At 38.5% G+C, this 19,660-nt stretch overlaps 1 protein-coding gene across 2 annotated transcripts in view; it reads left to right on the top strand.

The window, feature by feature from the left end:
• septin12 (septin 12) overlaps positions 1-19,660 on the top strand; it is a 77,696-nt gene that overhangs the window by 39,886 nt on the left and 18,150 nt on the right. The window contains exon 1 of one of the 2 annotated variants that reach the window (XM_077557838.1): positions 13,836-14,106. The exons of the other annotated variant lie outside the window; for it this stretch is intronic. Coding sequence (XP_077413964.1) covers positions 14,097-14,106 — 10 coding nt within the window. The 5' untranslated portion in view covers positions 13,836-14,096. Of the gene's footprint in view, positions 1-13,835; positions 14,107-19,660 lie in introns of those variants that run through there. 2 annotated transcript variants of the gene reach the window in all.

Raw genomic sequence — 19,660 nt, 5'->3', positions numbered from 1 at the left:
ACGCAATGCCAATGAACGGTTTATTTTGAAGTTTTTCCCGGAAGCGTTTTGGCAGTCGCGGCGCAACGGATGACTTGACTCATTCAGCGGAACGTGTGTCTGTCGCTCTTATTACCGGCGTAAACAATTGCGGCTAAAGTCAACAAAACAACTTCGTACAGAAATCATGTTCGATCACTAATTAAGGGCACTAAACGTAGACTTAATTACGCTGGCATTGTATTGCTAGTATTTAAGGGGCACAGCGTGCTAATGGTGCTAGTGGCTGCAGCTCGAGTTGTCTGACTACTTTTCAAAGGCAGTCTAATCGAAGGAATCATTGCACACTTTGATGCTGACAGCCGGACACAGTTGCCTTTCCTAGAGATCAGTTTAATAAAATGAGCTCACTCAATTGTGCAGTTGACGGTCACAAAATCGCAACTGTGGTTCTGACGTCACTTCGTCTCACAGACCAAAAACTACTCAACTCGGAATTTCATTTCATACAACATGCTATACATAGAATAAAAATCAGTCCTGGAATAAAGACAGGTAAAAGAAAAATAACACCAAATACATTGATAATTATCTTAAGTGGGTAAATGAATAAGTCAATAAAAATAGGTAAGTAAATAAAATAAACAAATTAAATATGAAATACAGCAGGCACCATAAAACATTGAAACGATGATGAGTCTCATGCCAAGTCAAACGCCGAAGAACAAAGATGTGTTGGGTAGAGAGGGAGGTTGCCTAATATTTAACGGAAGGTCATTCCAAAATCCATGAGGAGAGATTTGACGAAAATCTCCCGAACTCTCTAGAAAGGAAAATAATGTGCTGTTAAGCATAATTTAAGTAAAAAAATTAAAACAATCTAGAAAAGAAAGTTGGTCGATCAATATTAAGTGGAAATATATTTTTATTGTCTTCTGTATTCATAATTGTTCTTTCACCATGCGGAAATATTATTTTTCTCCAAATACCTGATTATTCAATAGAATTTTCCGAAGAATATTTGAACACCAAAATATTCTATATCTGCAGCACAAGAGGGGACTGCAACCCACAGTACTATACTGTACTATACATAATATAAATGGATAATGAAAGAGATGACCTGACATTTGGGGAGGACTAGACATCGGGAATTTCATGAGTTTCCCAAATGCCCAGTCCTTCCACAACGACGAATCGAATAGTAATTAATGGCTCGATGTTGGTCAAACAACGAATCGGCACGTTGGACACTACCACCGCTCCTCAATAAATGCAAAATAACCATTTCAGCCTTTAGTTCATGACCGAAAAACGGCCACAAGAGCAGTGGTTGATACCAAAATCGGCCTTCACTTCTATATAACTTTTCTACCTTTATAAAGTCAAAACACATCATATACAGTATGATGTCATTCACATTGATAAAGTAAAAGGGTGATGATATGGAGAGAACGTTAACAGATCATTGGCAAACTGATGGTGCAGTAACAGGAGCAACAGGTGATTGAGTAGCTTGATAATGAATGCCTTATCTTGCAAAAAGTAATTTTTATAAGACCGTTTTTTATTTTAAAAAAAATTCCCCATCTCTTTCTGGAAGAAAGCCACCATGATTTATCAAGCAGCAAGAGTGTCAAAAGTGCATGAGAGACTAGAAACATTTGGGAGTGTGAATGCTCATTTCTGATTTGAACAAAGGTTGGATGGGAGGTTTTTGTATGCAAAAATGAAAATAATAGTAGTAATTTGTTTAATTGGATTATATGACACTGAATTGCAAGCACACATAGACAGTGCAGATGTTTAAAGTGGACTTTTTGGATTTAGAGTCAAAGGGCTCAATTTCAGTGACCAGTGCAAATTTAATGCGAAGTGCAGTCTACAGTATATCTGTGAGTTAAGGTTAGGTTTAGGGTTTAGGTTAAGTGGCTAGGCTAAATTTGTGTATTTTCACAGATTGATGCAGTTAACTCATTTGCTCCCCAAAACGTATAAAAACATTCTATTTTAAATATTGCCATGGTCCCAAAAACATATTTATGCGTTTTTTATGTTGTTGTTTTTTATGCTAGAGCATACAGAAGGCTTTGATGCAGCCTCTGACCTGAAGAGGTCGCTTAAAGCAATGGTAGTTATTACAAAAATGGCCAGCAGGTGGCAGCAGAGTATAAGAGATCAAGCAGGGGCCATGTTGCAACAAACATATATTCTAATGCTAATTGATGCAAAACGGAAACAGATACAAGTATACTCTTTTTTTTCCCCCCTGATGAAAGAAGAGACTCTAATCTTTCATATTGAATCTTTTATATGCAACCTACCAAAATAGGTTCCATGTTTTTTTATAGCAATAGAACACAATATTCTGTGGGACTTGCAAAATCAGTCAAAATCCAGTAAAAAAGTTGGGAGCAAAGGGGGTTGCTTCAGAGAAAATGGCTGTGAGTGAATGAGTTAAAACAGGTGTTTTGCATCGTTGTGGCCCTGAACACAGCTGTGATTTAAAGCTCCTCCTCTCATTCAAAGTTGTGCACGAGAGGCGCAGATCTTGACATGGCGAAAGAAGACACTTGTTTGCTGGAATCAATGCAGAAATCGATGCAGGAGGACAAAGCGATGTGAAGTTGGTCAGAATCATACTGTATGAGTCTCAAACTTGCAGCCCGGGGGCCTTTTGCCAGGATGATATTTTGCAGCCCCCCTACTTAGCATTTGTTAGTGTGGCTCCCATCTTTTTTGCTGTGTCATTGCCCTTGGCGTTTCGTGTGAGCATGTGTGGTCTACACCTATAGGCTACCATAGGTTAAAGACAATGTTCAGCAAAATGTAATTCTGAATTCTTTCTGAACTAGACATGCTGAGGGAGATGAGAAAAAGAACCGGGTCGCCAGTTTTGTTCACGTTCTGAAGAACCGTTAACACTCTGAGCTGTTAATGATACAAATTTAAAAGATTGGTTTAGTTGTTCTTCTTTTGAATACTTGATGTGGCCACACACACACAGGCTCTCTCTCTAGTGGTCTCGACATAAACTGAATTTATACATTAGCTGGGGTCTATTTCACAAAGCAGGTTTAGTGAGAACTCTGAGTCAAGAAACTCTGAAATGTGTTAAACTCTGAGTCTTCAGTTTCAGAAAGGGAGGTAACTGAAACCAGAGGAAAAAGCGGTAACTCTAGCCTGTTTCATAAAAAGAGGTCATTTAAGCTCTCGGTCAGTTACCGTAATAACATGTTCCATGAACCAAACCTGGTTGGTTGCAGGTTTTTCACAATGAACATTGAGGTTTTCTCTGTTCCCGCCTCCTTTCAGCCGCATTCTGAAATTTAATTTCCTCATTCATAAAGTCCGCTGTGGCAAGTTTTTGCGTAAATACGCCTATAGTCTATAGCGTAAAGTCCACTTTTGTCACGAACATGGCATGTCCTTTTGACAATGACCCTATTGATGAAGGTGCCGCATTATTGCACAGGGAATTAAATATTTGAAAACCATAGAATTTAAAAGTAATATTTAAACAACAAAAATACAGTACACCCCCGATTTGATTGAAACTGGTTTGATCCACCTCAACAAGCCCCCCCCCCCCCTCTGCTTTTGCTTGAAAAATGCAAGATGAACGGAGCAGCCGTCCTCCTCGAGTCCAGTCAGTCACAGTATGTCTGTCTAGTTGAGTGGAAGTGTTCCTTAATTTCACCAGGATATGTGAAAAGTTTCTTACCTTCTACCACTCAACACCAACACATTATTTTCATTACAAATCTGATTTTTTGCTCCTCGGTCATGTTGCTACTTGCTAATGAGGGAAACAAGTGTTAATATTGATGTCTACATGTAGTGCTGCTATTGGCTATCTTACTAACGAGTGTGTCTGCACAGAAAAAAGTCGTGAAGTAGGTCATGGACACAAGATTGTTTTTCAGCAAACAATGTGTATGTATATATATATATATATATATATATATAATTTTTATTTTTATTTTTTAAATCTTGTTTTTTATTTTGTTTTACTTTTATTTATTTATTTATGGATTTGCATATTTAGTTTTTTTTTCATTTCATTTATATTTAATTTATATTTAATTTTGTATTTATTTATTTTTTATTATATTTTTATAACCGTTTTTTCTCACTTTTAGTCATGTATTCATTTATTTAGTCATTTATTTATTTTTTATTTTGGCAGTTTTGTCCTCCATATACAGTATGCTGACCATCATCAGGCAATTGCCTGGAAAGTAAACCATACTGTAAAATTCTTGCTTCTTTTTTTGTATCCAAGCTGGAACAAACCTTAGTGTCTTAATTAAGCTGTCAAACTAATATTCTGCCACAGGTATTTTGAAACTTGAGCACTTAATGGGCAAAATAATGCTGACTGACAAGATTCAAATATTGCAAAGACAAACAAACAACAACAACAACAAATGAATTAATGGTCCAATACAGAACTAGTGTAATTCTACAGTTATAAGTTCTGCAAGCTGTCCTTTTGTGTTTGCATGTTTACACTTGTGATGAGTGACACAGATAAAACCCAAAAATCCTCTTCCTACTAACCTGCGTGTGCAAAAAAGGGTTACTCTTTTTGAGATGGCACATTTCTCAGACTTTGTTTTGTTTTATAGGATTTGTTATTTGGTGTATTGGTACCTTCTCCTCATAAAGTGCAATTTTGATCATTATCTTGTGGAGAAAGAGGCGCTCTAGTGGTACAAACCAGTACTACAACCACAAATGTACCTCTCCCTTTTTTACAAAATGCTTATATCGAGCAGATCTTTTTGAGGACATTTGCTTCAACTGTAACTGAATTAGCAAGGTTTTACAAAGATCACATCATGTTGTGAGATTGTAAGTCCTAGATGAGAGGATTTGCAACTCAACGTGGCAGCACCCTGCTGATAGAGAAGACTTTTCCTACACTTCAGCCTGAATAAACAGTGCACAGTACCACTTAAAGATCAAATCAATATAGGACAATATAAGTCATTATTCACATCAGAGTGCCTGGTGGACGTAAACCGAGCAACAATGAAGTTTGAAGGTTAAATAAACAAGGACACTGTGGTGTGTATGGAGGACCAAAACTGCCAAAATTAAAATAAATAATTGAATGAATAAATAAATAAAAGTGAAAATAAAAACGGATATAAAAAATGTAATGAAAAAATTAAATACAAAAAATAAATATAAATGGAAATTAAAAACAACTATATATATATATATATATATATATATATATATATATATATATATATATATATATATATATATCCATAAATAAATAAACGTAAGATTCAAAGAATAAATGTTGAAATTTTTTTTTATATATATATATATAAATAGATTAGAATTAAATATCAATAAATAATAAACGTTCGGCTCTTACGTTTATTTATTTCCTGCTGCAGACTCTCTGTCAGGTCAAAATGTTATTCAAATGAGGGTCTTGGGTTAGGCTCCACTGTTGCCTTTCAAATGGCAAATTGCCTTTCAATGGTTGAGTGAGCGGGTCGGCGAACAAGGAAGTCTCGCTGTCTTGCATGGAGATATCCAGCAATGACTATCTTGTCCACTGTCACCACGACTTGCGACTTGATTTGTAAATTATTTTTAGATTCATTTTAATTTTTTGAATCTCTTTTTATTTATTTTTTATTTTTTTTAAAGTTTATTTATGAATATATATATATTTTGTTGGTTTTAGTTCCATTTATCTTTATTTTTTGTATTTAATTTTTGAATTATATATATATTTTTGTATTTTATTGTATTGTACTCTATATTTACATTTTAATTTTGGCAGTTTTGGTCCTTTATAGGGGTGCGGTTCTGAGTCTAAATGACTTTGGATGACTGCCTGGTTCACATTCATTACATGAATGTAACATTAATTTCACAAGCCTGGTCACACACTGGGTCTGTTGACTGCATAGTTTCTGTTGTTACACATGTTGCCCAATACATGTAGACTGCCAGTGCTAACAACAGACAGTATTATTTGTATTCAGTCACTGACGATGTAATGATTCACTTGCCAGACGTTTGTGTGTAAATATGAGTGTTATATATATAGAGAGAGAGAGGGCGAGAGAGAGAGAGAGAGCGATTATATAGTTATATTATATAGTTATATTATATAGTTATATTATGTGCCCTATAATTCAAGGTGTAGTCCACATTCTCCTCCTGAACTGTTGCATGCAGAACTGTCTAGATGATGGCGCTGTTTTTAACTTAAATAGGCCACTTCCCTCAACTCACAAGTCCATTCATTTCCCATACTGCTCATCCTCTTATGATCTACAATCCAAATTATATATTTTTATGTATTAGCTATTTTTTTCCTAACAGCAGTCAACTTATGTGAACAAATAAATATGTTGTGAGTTGTGTGTATATATCTTGTGTTTTTGTCTGCACGGAATTGACAAATAATTGTATTTAATAGAATCATCCAATTGCCAACCAATACGCCAATGCAATGTCTTTCTCGTGTGTTTCCCAAACCGTGTTGAAGACATTAAGTGAGTTAAGAAAGGTTTCTTAATGATAAAAGATATGTTCTCCAGGTATCTGCATTTTCACAAAGATTGTTATTGTATTGTATTGTATTCTCAGAAATATAAACCATGGGAAGCTCATTTTAGTATCGAATGAAGGAGCAGCATGGGAATGTGAGATGTCTGGGAAGTGTATAATGTGGGCGATGTTGGAATGCTGTCATCTCTCAAGTGTTCCGCAAACTTGACATCACTGCTGTAGAGGCAAGATAACCGGGCAGAAAGAAAAAGTCATCAACTTACAAAGCAGCCTATACACTAATGCATATAAAAATATGTGTTTCTAACTGTTTACAATAAGTCCATTTGACAGAAATTTGGATAAAATGATAAGAGGCTAGATTTTGTATGTGCGATCCGATCAGAAACCAGAACTTGTTATTTTGCTATTTGCATTCATAATCACGCATAGAGCAAGGGTCAGGCCGAGCACGTCATCAGTCAATCACAGGGCTGACGCGTACAGACTGACAAGCGTTCACACTCACATTTACACCTACAGGCCATTTGTGGGTGGGAATGAAAACGTGTTTAGTCACTTCAGAAAGTGGAGAGCCAAGAAAGAGCCAGTAAAAGGGAGAACATGTAATTAAGGAAAGCCTTCCAAATCAATAAAAAATATATATTATCATTATTTAGTACTTTTTTTTGTGGAATAAATGATGCGGTCGAGACACACCTGGTAATCCGACCTAATTTGAGTCTGAGACCCCTGATCGACACTCTTTCACACAATGGGACCGATGTCTCCAACAGAGCAACGTAGACTTTCAGACAGGCTTCGACATGCCTGGAGAAGGGCTGGAGACCCCCTTGGTAGACTTTTACGGATGCTGCTCTTTCAAGAGTCTGTGGCTAACTTGGGTTGATGGGCTGTTGTGCACGCTTGTGTGCAGGCTGGTGGTGATACAGGCTGTCCTGGGACACCTGCATGGCACACTTTAGACAGCTCACTGTGCTTGCTAACAGATCTTAGTGTGTGCCAGAGAGATTGACCCACTATTTACAGTGAAATTGAAACTTGGTGTGATCAGTGTTACGGTTGTATGTACTGTCAAAGGAGGAAGTCTCCAGTTCCTCAATGAGAATAGCACAGGCAGAAAGGCCTTGGCATCTTTTGGCACCCGACATAGTTGAGCTGCCATGTCCATCTAAATGCAACTGGTATAGGTTTTTCGTTGTTGAGGTTAGCAATTGAAAGATGGACCTTAAGCCATAAACTAGCTCCGTGGAGGAAAGGCGAAATATAGTAACATGGATGCCTTGTCCAAGTTCTCCTGGTTTGGAAAGACTTGACCTCATGTCAGATGTGCAAATTACAATATGTCTTCAAAAGAGTATCAGACGTCCAGTCTACCTAATAGTCTTAGCTCACAAAAACAAAATAACCCAGTCATCTTTTTATGAGCCATCCTTTGCGCCTCGCTCTCCTCATCGATTTAAGATTAATCCAAATGCTCAATGTTTTTATTTTAAAAGTGTGTTATCTTCCAACATGAGGCAGTCTTGCCGTGGTCCAACACTGTGCCTGGCCTTCGAACCTCTGCTAAGCTCAAAATGGTTTTGCTTGTTCTAACGCCAGAACTGATTTCCATGAACCAAGAGGAATTTATTGTCTCTTTTTGCCATTTGAGTCCCAATTTAACCATTCCCCTCCCTCAGTCAGAATCAAAAATTATTTGGTCCAAAATTCTTATGTTGGCTTCCATACACTACGTTATTTTGACTTGTTGTTTATGTTATGTTATGTTGTGTTGTTAGGTTTTTGAGATTTTTAACTGATGTCTGTCTTTTGCATGTGGCTCCACAAATACTAGCTGCCAAGTACTGCCTTGAAGGATTAAGCCATGCAAGTCTCACTACACACTGACCTGTAAAGTGAAACTGAGTGGCTCATTAAATCGGTTATAGTAAAAGGTAAAAATTTGTGGTATCAGGTGACAATTTTTAATCGTAATTAATTGCATGACTTCAATAGTAAACTCACGATTAATCACAAATTTTATATCTGTTCTAAATGTACAATAAAATGTACTATAAAATATTGTTTCATACTCTTGTTAACATAAAAGTGGAAAAAATGTTAAACTAATAGAAATAAGGCTGGATCTTTTAGTCATTGATGCATTAATTTCATAATAATTCATAAAATTGAGTTAAAATTAGAAAGATGTACTGTACTGTAAAAAACGAGTCTCATTGATTTGTGTTGAGATAATTTTTCTGCCACTAGATGGTATACGTAATTGCGTTTGTAAGACAATGGTGACAGCTCAGTGCATTTTTCTTTTCATATTAACTCATTCACTGCCATAAATTAATAATGAAAAAAGATTATTAAAAATTAGGGTCAAGAGGCGATTACAATTTTTTATCGTAATTAATCGCATGGCATCACTAGTTAACTCACGATTAATCACAAATTTTATATCAGTTCTAAATGTACAATGAAAAAATTCTAGGTTTTCATACTTTTGTTAACAAAAGTGGGAAAAAATGTTAAACTAATAGAAAGAGCTAAAATTAATTTTTGACATTTATAGCCATCAATGGCAGTGAATGAATTAAAAAAATATATTATTAAAAATTCGGGGGATCAGGCGATTAGTTTTTAATCATAATTATTGCATGACTTCACTAGTTAACTTGCGATTATTCACAAATTTCATATCTGTTCTAAATGTACAATAAAAAAATTCTAGGTTTTCATACTCTTGTTAACAAAAGTGGGAAAAAATGTTCAACTAATAGAAATAGTCAATGGCAGTGAATGAGTTAAGAGCTATCTAATCTTTAACATGAAGTAACTTGTGAAATTTTGCACATTTTTAAAATTGTAAAATACAACTTGACCCCAGTCCCCACAAATATATGCATTATTATTATATTTGTTACTGCTAAATTTTGATGTGGCCATATCTGCTGCGTTGCGACTGGAATTCCCCCAGTACAGGCTTTTCAAGTAAGGGGCGGTCATTAATTGCGCGTTAAAAAAATGAGTGGCGTTAAAGGAATTTTAAATTAACTCAAAATTAATGCACTAATTTTGACACGTAGTAAAAATATAAATATTACAAATCTCAAGTATTTAAAAAAAAAAATCATCTCTAAAAAGTCAGTGCCGTTTCTGCTCACTACAATTTGTTGTGACTTCTTTTTCCCTACAAAAGTAACTTGAAATGTCTGTGTAGAACAGAGGTGGACATCGAGGGCCGGAGTCCTGCAGGTTTTGCATGTTGCTCTTCTTCAACACAGATGATATATGATCAGCTCATCAGCAAGTTCTGTATAAGCCTGATAATGATCCTGTTGATTGGAATCAGCTTGTGTTGGAAGAAAGAAAATCCAAAACATGCAGGACACCGGCCCTCGAGGACCAAGATTGCCCACCTCTGGTGTAGAATGTCAGTCATCCAGGTCATTGTAGGTCATTTTAAGATTTGCATACTTTTCTAGAGAATGTTACACTTACAAACTTCTTTTGGATTGTTCAGCACTGTGTTAAAATGTCTCCCCGATCAGGTCAGGCAACTACTGTGTGATCATGAAGAAATCTCATTTGTCAAGATTCTGAGTTGACAGCGCATACTGTAACATGATCAGTCTTTCACTAGGTAAGAAAAGCAACAAGGATTGGACTGAACTGACAGAACTTAATACTCATTCACACTGTGCATGTGTGGTTTTAACCATTTCAGTATTTCCCGGTGAGGATTTCAATTGTTTTTCAGTTTACTATACATTTCACAATGATTCTATCACTGCTTTTAGTTATCATATACAGTAGCTGCAGAATTTTTTTACTGTATTTTGATGGTGCATTCATGGGAATGTTTCCAATTTGATGTGTTGGTTTTGAAACAGTATACAACTCAGAAAAAAAGTTGAACTAGGAAACCGTTCCCCTTGCCACAAGCCAGGAAATGCATCATCCTCTGACTGACACACACACATACGCACCATGTCACACCCCTCCTTACACACAGGCAGTGAGTGATATGACATCCTGCCCAGTTGTGTGTCATTGCTGAACTGCCAGGTCTCCACATCAGGTAAAGAACACTTCTCTTCTTTCTCTTTTGAGACCCCAACGAGTTACATTATTTATGTTTTTTTTTTTTTTTTTGTTCCATTACAAAACTGCGTCGTGTTTGGCACTTGTGACTGGGATATGTGAAAAGTGGAAATGAGTATAAATGCTGTTCATGTGGGAATTTGTTCTTGTTAACCTTTTTTGTATTTTTGATTGGAATAAATGATGACAAGTGCTTAATTGTGTTTTAAAGTGGCAGGTTTTGGTATTAATATTTGCCTCAGCTGTGAGGAAGAGGAAAGGAACATACAGTACAGTTAAGTGTATCAGAGATGGTTTAATGCCTTGGCTGCTCCTCTAAGTTGAGTATAATGTAAAAAAAAATGTTGCCACAGTATGACAAATTGTCCATAGCAACACCTTTCACAAAAACCCCATATAATACAATACATTTGACAAAATAATACATACTTGACAAATCAGATAATGCAAAAAAAAAAAAAAGAATATTGATAGCCACATTAAGCTAATATTATGAAGTACAGTCACTGGTACACAAACTCTCAAATATTGCATCCAGTGATTTATGTTTTGCATTGTGGTGTGAGGGCTTCCAGACATCAGCCTAGACGAACGTTTACAACAGAATGTCATGGATCTGGAGCTTATACAGACACACCCATTAAAGAGCAGAGCAAGATAACACTGTTAACTGCTATTTTTGGTGGGTGTCAATATGAGGGTTATCTCCAGGTACTCCAGTTTCCTGCTGCATTCCCCAAAAACATGCACGGTACGTTAACTGGATACTCTAATTTGTCCGTAGGTATGAATGTGAGTGGGACTCATGATATTATGTTACATGAATTAAAATCACAGGTCCAAAGGGTTTGACAGTCACATTGACTCATACATGTATGTCATATTCTCAATGGAGATTTACAATTATGTTATTAGTCTTTTAAAGCTACTGAACACAGAAAATTCCATTTTGAATCTCTATTGCCATCTGTTGATGAAAGAGGAAACTGCATACACCCTTCTTCACGTACACACTGCATACAAGACGTCACATCCGCAGGCAGAGGGCGGGAAATTCAAACCTGCATCCAGTCTGAAAACTATTGGCCAGAGGCTTGCAGGAGTACCCATTGTGAACAGCTAAGGCAGGGGTGGGCAAACTCGGTCCTCGAGGGCCGGTGGCCTGCAGGTTTTGGAGGTTTCCCTCTTCCAACACAAGCTGATTCCAATCAACAGGATTGTTATCAGGCTTATGCGGAGCTTGCTGATGAGCTGATCATGTATCATCGGCTGTGTGTAGATTGCCCATCCCTGGGCTAAGGTGTTAATCTACTAATTAGAAGTTTATTCAGTCATAAATGGTCAAATAAAAAGGTTATTGTAAAATAAAAAAATATATACTTTTGGCCCACTGCAGCCAAACACAACATTGTGAACTACATAGAACATGATGTGGGAAACACTGTCTAAGCTTTTTTTAAATTGAACTTTAATTATTTATTATATATATTTGTTTGCATTATCGTGAGTTTTTACAGTTTCATGAGTTTTTTATTTTGCCAGCCTTCCCACAATATCGTGATAATTATCGTATCGTGATGTTCATATCGTGATATTTATCGTATCGTGATGTGATGTGAGTAGTAAAATTAGCTAGAAATGTGAGCAAGATGCAAGTCAGACAATTGATCTCCAATGTCTTTAGTTTCTAATTTTTACCATGTGGGGGGGAAACACTGAAATAAAACCTTTATTAACTGTCTGACATTTAAAATTCCTAATGGTCATGCAAGTGTAAAACATGCTGATAACTGTCTTATGCCTTATAGTATGTTTTGAATCGTTATTCATTCATCTTATTCACGCAGATAATAAAGCATACACAGTACATTCTGAGTAAATTTGACTATTTAGAGTGGGGCCAAATAGATTCAGTTTTAGAGTAATATTTACGCTTGGAAGAGAGTAAAATAAGAACTTGGGGAAAAAAATGAAAATAAAAATGACTCAAGAGTGGAGGAACAAACTCACAACCTTCAGCTTGGAAGACAGCCGATCTACTCCCTGAGCTACACAGCTCCTGCTTTCTGGTAGTATATCACTCGTGTCAGCTGCAGCTGATTACATGGTTCCATGGAATCTTCCTAACTCAAAAAAGACCAAAAATGATGTCTTTGGTCTCTTGGAGATAAGCAAACAGTAGGAGGAGCATAGCTCAGGTGGTAGTGTGGCAGTCTCCCAAGCTGAAGGTTGTAAGTTCGTTCCTCAACCCTTGAGTAACTTTTTTGTTATTTATTTATTTTCAGTTCTTTATTTTACTCTCTTCCTAGTGTAAATCTTAGCCAAGTGTATTTGGTCTCTCTCTAAATAGAGTCAAATTTACTCTACAATATTGACTTTGTACCAGCAAATCAGTGGACCGTATTACACACAAGTACAGACGAATAATGGTATTTATTTAAGTGGTGTGTGGGGGGGTATTATACACGGGCACGGGTTCATGTGACTTTACTATAAGTTGACTAAAAATGTAGAAATAACTGACAAGGCCCTTTATAACAAAATGTATTTCTTAGATATGAAAAGCATACATAAAGCAGACGAAGGAGATTTGTGTTTTTTTCGCCTTACTCTTGACAACCAACTCATCCAACGGCGCGTTGTGATCTACAAAATGAGGCTTCCCTTTGTCAGTCTTTTGCCAAGCAAGAAACTTGTACAAACGATTTCACTTTGCAAATGTGGGGCATTGCTGCACCCCCCTTAACACAGCAATGATTCACCATATTTCAATTCTGCTTGTGAAATATTACCATAACTAAGCGGGAACAACGCGACAGAGAGTCTTGTGTTGTCGTCCCATGGCCTCCAAAATGTCGGATCTGTTGATGATGACAAGTGAGGGTGCTGCAAAGAGTACATGTAGAGTGGGGATTAGGGTAAAAAGTTCAGAATTATCTTCATCCATCTATTTTCTGTCTCTTACCTGAAGCAGAAAGTGAGGATGACAACGGTGCGTTACATTCAGCTACTTCGTCTGTAATGTAGACACAAGAGTGGCAGTCTGGTGGCAGTTGTAGTACTCCTCTATCCACACCACTGTCAGACAGGTCAGCCACTACAGGGTAAATGATTCTGACGGAGGACAGGGGGGGAGGACAAGGCAAACGGGAGGCGTTCTTCTCCACATGGGGATTAGTGGAAGCTCCTTGGCCAATTTACATGTGAATGGATCCCGGTGCTGCTTTTAGCCACCAAAACCCCCCTCTCCTTCCCTCTCTTTGGCTGGCTCCTCACTTCTCCTCACATCAGGGAGAAACAGAGTGAGTACGAGGCAGTCCGAGAGGGAAACATACAAAGGCAGAGTAAAGGACATCACTGGAGCTGTTGTTGTCGTGGACCAACTTTGCAGAAAGGAGTGTGAAAAACAGCATAACCAAAAGCGAGTTCTTCCCAACTTCATTGCAAGAGCATCGCACAAGTGGAAATTTTGAATGGTCGAAGGTAGGAATTTTCTTGTTGTTCCTTCGCATCCCCCATGGTTATCAATGGGGTACACTCAGTCTCTTGGGCGAACAATGAAAGCTGACAGGACTGGTCCACTTTGGCGGTCAGAATGGGGAAGAAGGGAAGGGGGCTGCTGAGCAGGCCTCTTTCAAACGCTTGAATCAACAGTCCTGCAAGTAAGTTTATTGTGGTATGTTAGACTCTGCAATCAATTTAAAGTATCTCCAACAATTTCGTTTAAGATGGCATTGTAAATATTGTGTGTAAAAGTAGCATTTTAAGGATATAGTTGTTGTAGAAAGAAGTGTGACACCCGAAAACTTGACTGTCACGATTTCTTCAGCCTTTTAGGAGAACTAAAAAGCTTGAATCCTACTTCATAAGGCTTTAACTCTCTAATACATTACATACTCTCCAAAATAGCTTTTTAAAAATTGTGAAAAATTGACCCAAGATCAGAATCACATCGAAATGAAGATGTAAATAAACGTAGACAACAAATTGTTAGGTGGATGAGTGAATTAAGACTGTAAGATCTTCCAAAGAAAAATTTGAGCCAGATTGCACAAAATTTGGCTTCTCATTTCAATCCATTGTAGCAACTGATACAACAATACTAGAAAAAATGAATGGCATACGAATGACCAGGGAGTTATAGGGAAATATTCGTGCCTTGCTCAAAGATGCCTCAATTGTTAATGTCTTACTGTATTTACTACGATTGATCAGTGACTCTAATGAGGACAAGCTGTATAAAAAAATAATTAATGGGTAGACCTGTCTTAAAAAAAAGAGAGAAAAAAAAGATTTACACTGTGCCGTTTTTTGTGTGTGGGGGCAAGGGGGGTGGTACTCTTAATTTAACACATTAAACCTCTTCGTAGATCATGCATACTGTGCACATAGTTAATTTTCCTCACAGGATTAATAGTATCTGTCCATCGATCTACATTATAGCCAAAGTGCACTTCTTCAGGGTATGCTGTGAATCATCTCGTGTCTCACGGTGCGTCATCAAGTCAGGCTGAGTGTCAGACGTCAGTGCCTTGGGGGGAATACATAGCTCAGTTGGGTTTGCACCCAACATGTTGACTCTCATTGACAATACACATTTGTCATACATTTCTATTACGTATTTGTAATCTTATGGAGGACTTTCTGACTACAACCCAATTTCTATCAATTAATACATGGAACATAAGTTCCCTGGTCACAAAACTAATTCTGTCATGCAGTATGAGAATACCATCATTCAATTTTATTTTATTTTTTTATTTCCATGTATATATATTTTTTGTATTTAACTTTTGAATTATATTTTTGTATAAGTTTTTTTATCTTCACTATTAACTCTTTGACTGCCAAAAACGTTAAATGACGTTTAGTAAAAACCTACGGAGGGCCGCCAAGGACGTTAAAAGACGTTCTCCAATTTTTGGGGGGGGGAGGGGGGGACGGGTGGAGGAAAGCCTTGGCCAGCTGTGGTGAAAGTTTCAAGCAGATCTAGTTAGCCTAATGACTATTTTTGGCCCCTAGATGGCAGCAATGACTCTCTTTTGACAAGATTGGGTAGGCGTCAGTAGAAGACGTGAGGCGGAGCTAGAGGGGACAATGGCTGGGGAAGGGAAGAGAACATGGCGACCGGTTGCAAGCAGCTCACGCTCGAGCAGTTTTTTTCAAAGACGAAAAGCATCGACCAACGTTAAAGAGCACATTGATGACGACGATGATCATCATCGATGATGATGATGGTGACTCCGAGGTTGGAAGCGTTGACGTGGCAGTAGAAGACGTGAGGCGGAGCTAGATGGCTGAGGAAGCGAACAATGGCGACCGGTTGCAAGCAGCTCACACTTGGGAATTTTTTTCAAAGACGAAAGGCATCGATCGACCAACGCTAAAGAGCACATTGATGACGACGATGATCATCATCGATGACGATGATGGTGACTCCGAGGTTGACGCCGAAGTTGGAAGCGCTGACGCGGCGGCTATGACGACGTCATAAAGGTTCACGGGCTAGCGATGCTAACACCGGAAAAGCACAACCGAGCACGCTCAGGCGGACGTTCAATCGGACGACGAAGAGTACCCCAAGTCCAATGCATATTCATCGGAGGAGTGGGTACAGTCTGCTACTTGCTATTCCCCGGAAAAAAAGGCCGTCAAGAAAGTGTAACATCTGCACGCGAAACGGACAATCGAAGTGAAACGTATCTGTTGTGCAAATCCTGCTCCGTCTCCTTGCACGCAGGGCAGTGTTACAAAAAGAAAAACTGTATTTGAAACATCCACATAATTGTAAATAGTACCACAGTTGCACACATTTGTAAATAGTTTGCGAAATTGTTTTGTCAAATTGTTACACTGTTGAATGGAAATAAACGTATTTTGCTATCTAAAAACACTTTTTCATTGTTGGTGGTGGTGTATTACAGAAGTAAAGCACTATTTAGGTGTTTGTGGCATCATTCATGGACAAAAAGAAGTGTAGAATTCAGTAGAGTGCATGAAATAACATCGTTTCACAAAAAGCTCTTTTTCTCCGCTTTTTGTTTCAAAACAGAGCATTTCGGTGAAACTAACCATTTTCTATTGTTGATTACTGAAGAACGGAATAAGGTAGAAACAAACTTTTTTCTGATGAAAGATGAGAGTTCAATCTTTCATTTGGTAGTATGTGTGTTTCCATCGTCCAAACACAATATTTTCTGTGGACCTTGAAAGATCAGTCAAAATGCTTAAATCGGCTGGCACTGGCGACATCCCGTTTCTGAAAACGTCTGGCAGTCAAAGAGTTAATTTATTTATTTATTCAATTAGTCATTTATTTAAGTTTAATTTGGGCAGTTTTGGTCCTCCATACCCGTAACCCTTGTGAGGGTAAGCGTTTCAGAGAATGGATGGAAGGATGGATGTTTCCATCTAATGTGTCGTTTAGTGTCAATAAAAGGCTCTAGACAAGTCCAGTTCGACTAGTTGGCATGTCATTGCATTGAGCCAAATGACAATGACGAAATGCAATTACAAATATGAAGTACATTTTTAATATCATATCTGACTTTATCTGATTTCAAAACTATTTATCCATCAATATGAGGTCATATTTCGTATCATATTCATATGTGTTCACAGTCATGATGGCCCTATGAGGGAAACCCTCACTACAATGTAAGAAAAGTCACTTTGAAAACAATCCATAAACAATTATCAATATTGATACAAATTTATAATGTTGGGCATTTTATCGCGGGGCTAAGAATAAGCGACAGAAGGTTTTCCATGCATGTTTGCCAACAATTATTCTCATAAATCTGCATTCTTTCAAAGTCTCATTGTGTGTAGTAGGTCAGGTTAATCTGCGCCCAATTGATTTTTCACAATCATGCTCTCATTTTCACAAGCAAATGCAATCAAAAGATTCACAACACATTACTGAGGACCAAAGACTTAAGAGTTTTCAGATACTTTGATGGCCTAATCCATCTGAGGTGTGATGATAGCTGGTCTTTAACTGTGTCTTCACACCATTTTTTAATTCTAATGTTATTTGTTTAGTGAAGACAGCCCCCCTCACTGCCCAAATGTTTCAGCATGCATTGGTTGATGGCCGCCATCTCTCCTAAGAAGCCAATTCTGCTATTTGTCAATGCATTAGCATCTAAAATGAGGTCAGTGTGCATAGCTGCTTTCAGGCCAGTTCCCTTTTCGCTGATTCTTCTAAATTTGCCGGCTTCTGGGGTAGAATCACAAGCGTGTGAAGAGAGGATGACGTTTAATATGAGACTGCATATGTCCTTTAGCGTTGAAAGCAATTGCCGCTGTTTTGCTGACATTGCCACAATCAAATTCTTGCAATGCACAGATCCATAACAGCTGTGTGAATGTGCACTTTGTTGATGGTAATGTCCTGCTTTTGATGAGTTCTGCTTCAAAGCGACGGGTGAATGTCGGCATTGCCATTATGCCTGATATACGCATTTGCTGCGCAGGCAGTGTCAAAGTTGATAGTTAATACACAATTATATGTTTTGATGTTTTGTTTTTAACATCAAGTAATCATTCACAGCGCAGGGTGGATGAAGTATGTGAACCCATAGGCTAAGAGCTCATTTGAGGCAGCAGCCAGCCAACCAAGACTGTAATCAATATGTGGAGATTGATGTTGGTAAGATGCCCTGCCCTATAAAAATCACACTCTAGATGTGTAAACCGTGCCTCTTACAAGAGCTGTCATAAATACCTTCAATTAAGAATTGTCAACTTCAATGGACTACTGGGTCAGCTCGTCCCTCGCTCGCTGTCCGCAGGCGGGTGTCCGCCTTCACTAAACCCAAACCGATTTGGACTACGCCGATGACTTGGTATTTCTCGTTCCCTCCTGGATACTCTCTCGGGTGCACTTGTGAAATTTTCGGAAGAGGCCTCCCCATTAGGGCTGACCATCAGCTGGGCCAAGACAAAAGTACAGTCTCTGTCTGACTCGCTGCCGATGCCGCGACAAGTGACCCTCGCTAACAGCTAAGAGGTTTAGGTCGTCAAAGAGTTTGTGTACCTCAGGCCGAAATTTGCCTCGAGTAACTCCTGCAGACCCGAGATACTCCTCCGCCTTCAACTGGCCTGCAGTGCATTTGGTAGACTCTCCAGGGTCTGGCTAAGCTCCTCCATCCGTTGACACACCAAACTCTGTCTCCTCAATGCTCTTATTATTCCTCTACGCCAGCAAAACCTGGACGCTCATGGCAGCTGCCGAACGCCGTCCCGACGCGTTTCATAGGCACTGCCTGTGCTTCATCCGTGGTTACTTTGTTAGCAACACCGATGTCTACGCCAGGGCTGTTAGCCTCACACCCGTCTCGACCATCATCAGGAGATGGCGACTATAGCTGCTCGGCCATGTGGCCCGCCTGGAGGACTCGGTATAGGCCAAACAGCTGCTCAATGACTCTTCTCGCCCACCTCCTCAAGGCTGGCGTCGTCCCCGGGGCCGTCCAGGCTTAGCTGGTCGTCCCATGCGCCCTCTTCCTGCTTTTCTGCTGCTCGCCCATAACATAGACGCATTCCGGCACCTATTCGCTACGATCGGCTAACATCGTTCATTGACCTTGAACTTCAATTAAACTGAAAAAAGTTACAATATCTCTAAAAACTGAACCCTAACTTTCTCCCAGTGGAACCTAGCATCATCTTGGACGGCGACAGCCGACCACTGGTGTGTGGATGGGGTGAATCTGACGCATTGTAAAAGCGCTTTGACCACCATATGGTGTAGAAAGTGCTATATAGGTTCAAACCATTTACTATTTAAAAAGTTGTGATCTTTGTCAGTCAGTGTGTTATGAGATATTGTCTATAAATGGTGAAAGTTCAGCGCTGTTGCTGGTCACCCTAGGATTGTCCCAAACCATCCCAATAATGAAACAGTTTTGTGAAAAAAAATGGGCCAAAATTCATCCTGACCATTTTGTAGGTCAGATGTACAATTACAAGAAAAATTGGTTTCAGTTCACATACTTTCCACTTTGCACTGATAATGTTCACATGTTGTGTT

Source organism: Vanacampus margaritifer, chromosome 2 (genome assembly GCF_051991255.1).
Source record: "Vanacampus margaritifer isolate UIUO_Vmar chromosome 2, RoL_Vmar_1.0, whole genome shotgun sequence".
Lineage (NCBI taxonomy): Eukaryota > Metazoa > Chordata > Actinopteri > Syngnathiformes > Syngnathidae > Vanacampus > Vanacampus margaritifer.
This window is presented reverse-complemented; position numbering and strand designations above follow the sequence as displayed.